The 2,796-nt window shown below is 42.1% G+C and overlaps 1 protein-coding gene across 1 annotated transcript in view; it reads left to right on the top strand.

Moving 5' to 3' along the window:
• The window catches only part of LOC106534266 (ankyrin repeat domain-containing protein 27), a gene marked incomplete at its 3' end in the record, with an annotated part of 20,367 nt that overhangs the window by 10,012 nt on the left and 7,559 nt on the right, over positions 1 to 2,796 (top strand). Inside the window, 3 exon segments of the mRNA XM_014030844.1 lie at positions 941 to 1,249; positions 1,373 to 1,432; positions 2,203 to 2,256. Coding sequence (XP_013886298.1) covers positions 941 to 1,249; positions 1,373 to 1,432; positions 2,203 to 2,256 — 423 coding nt within the window.

Below are 2,796 nucleotides of genomic sequence, written 5' to 3'. Positions count from 1 at the left end.
GGAAGTGGCTTTGCTTTATTTACAGAGAGCAAGAGCATGTCACGTTCATCAGATAATTAATTCATAATTAATTGAGGCTCACAGCTCACTTTCAGGACTATTTTTCCAGTCTGATGAGTCGCTGTCACGCATTGCTGCGGATCAGGACACGACTGCAGGCACTCCTTTCAGCTAAAGAGCTCCTCTCCGTCTGTTTCAGGTTAGTGGACATCATTCAGTAAACTGTCCCGTCAGGAAATATGTCGCTACGTCACACAGTGGAGTCTCTCTGATTGGGTGATGCTGCGCGTCGAGCTGCAAAAGTTCAGATTTTCTAACTTCAGCGATTTGCGCCTCAGTGCGTCGAACGCTCGGATCGTTCAAATCATTCAAATCGCGCTGCTCTAATCGCGCTTGAGGCGCCGCAGCACTTCCCGACGTTGCTTGAAGCGCATCCACCATAGACTTTGTATGTAAACCTGCTGCTCCTGACACTGAAATCGCGTTTGGTGTGAACGCACCATTAGAGTCAAATTTTCAGGCAAGAAATCCTCTTTAAAATACACTAATATTAAAATTTAGACTAATTTCTCTGAGGTATTCCAGTTTAACAAGACAATACAAGCCATATGTGTGGAACCACTCATGATATCTGGATTATCGGGTATCAAAATGTAGCTTAAATATCCAGACATTTTAAAATGTGCTTAGTTAAGTTTGACTAAATATGACTTGATCCCTGTTTTGATGTGATGGGTCACATGTTGTATAGTGATATTTAACATTGCATGTTTATATTGTTGCACATTTTCAAAGACCTCAGGCCTTCTCTTTTAAAACGTTTAAAACTCCATATTTTCCAGAGATTATTCAAAACATTATCAACTAAAACAGATTCATATTTTTTTCTTGTGTGTTTTACAAGACAAAAACTTAAAATGGCTTCTGCTTTGTACAACAGGAAGTTAAGATCCAAGACCGGCAGCTCTTGCTGGGATCTGGTTTCCCAGCTCCATCAGTGATCCCCATCTTGTTTGAGGAAACGTTCTACAATGACCAGGAACAGCGGTACAGCATCCTGTGCATCTCCAGGCCTGTGGAGTTAGAAACGAGCCCGACCGAGGTCAGTCCGCTTCCCACTTACTGCCTGAGGAATCTGGAGGATGTGGTGGAGTTCCTGGGTCGTCCCGCCCAGAAACTGGACAAGTTCATCCACAGCTTCTGTGAAGCTTTTAATGAACAGGAGAGGAAGGGACTTCGTCACCTCATAGTATGAAAAACTTAAGTCTAGCAGTTCAGATTTGTCTTGTTCTAATTTCTTCAGTTTCTCAGAAAAATAGAGAAAGCCTTAAATATCTAACAAGTATTTTGTCTCTGTGTTTTTACTTTTTAGGACTCTGTGAATGGTCTTTACACTAAATGTCTTCAATGTCTACTGAGAGACTCTCGTCTGGTAAGTGGAGTAGCTTCCAGTCTGGCTCTCTGCTATAGATCATGTTGCTGTGGCAGTGTTGGGTTAAAAAAGAATTAAACAGGACTGAAACAATTCATTGAGCAACTCAAACACGCATGATTGGGCTGCCTCCAGGCCTCCCATAAACACATCTCTGATCTCAGGATTTGCCTGGTTTAATAAAGCAGAACAAACAAACTTGATATAAAAAAAGACAAACTCTTTGGTTCAATGCTTTGTTTCTTCACTGTAACTGTATTCTGGTGGGTGGACACATTGTTTCATTGGGACAGTTATTACTGTTGGACAACATGCCAATGTTACATTATGTTTGACGAGGGACGAAACACACCATCTGGGTCCAGTTCCAATCTAACAGGACCCTCAGACAGAGGCTGGTTCATCCTAAGGACAGAAAACCTAAAGCGAGTCGTGTGATGTCTGCTGTTCGGTGCAGGGAGGAATGTTCAGAGCTCTGTATTAGAGGAACTTAACCTCTCCACAGACGCATGACTCAGCACAGGAGAGCAGCTCTTCAGGACCAGACTCAGCTGAGCACCTACAACACAAGGATAAATGACACTCTTTTGAGGACCAAAATGATCATATTTAGGACATAAAAGATGTATTGACTCCTCTGCGTGAAGCCAAGTCTGGCACTCCCACAGGGGAAGGCCCATGTATTTGTGAATGGCAGCAGGTGATGTGCATTCCCTCAAGGGATGCTAGTTTTTAATGACTTATCTTTACTTTTCTCTTTGTCTTTACAGAAACTTATGGCAAAGCAGGAGCTTCAGATGACTCTTCTTAAACAGGCAGTTGAGGTACCTGCTTTTAAATCAACTTCTCTCTTCAGTTCCAGTAAAGAACCATGTTGATAAGTTTTAAGTACAATATGTTTACCTGCCATCACTTGTGGAACAAGTGTAACTCTACTGAATAGACAACTGGGGAGAGAAAACAGTGTTACTGTTAAATGGGTACCAGGACATACTGACATTAACGGTAATGAGAAAGCTGACTACCTCGCAAAAGCTGGCAGTCAGGCTCCCTTCAAAGGACCAGGGGTCGGATTTATAAAACTGGTGTACGCACAATTTGAGCCTAGAAACTTGCGTACGCCACTTTGTACGCCGAGGTTGTGATTTATAAAATCCAAACTTGACGTGAAAATGTGCGGTGCCTCACGCCAGCTCTGACCCATTCGTACGCTCATTTTGGAGACGTGAAACTACGACACAGATGGTGAAGTGGTGAATTATAGCCACACTGTGTAATGATCACTGTCAGATATTTAATTYACCTAAATCAGACTTAGATTTTTATTCAACTTTATCATCAGCTTTCTTAACAGTAATATTTAT

The sequence above is a fragment of the Austrofundulus limnaeus genome, unplaced genomic scaffold, assembly GCF_001266775.1.
Source record: "Austrofundulus limnaeus strain Quisiro unplaced genomic scaffold, Austrofundulus_limnaeus-1.0 Scaffold1128, whole genome shotgun sequence".
NCBI classification, from domain to species: Eukaryota; Metazoa; Chordata; class Actinopteri; order Cyprinodontiformes; family Rivulidae; genus Austrofundulus; species Austrofundulus limnaeus.
Note: the sequence above shows the minus strand (reverse complement) of the source record. Positions and strands in the feature narration are given on the sequence as shown.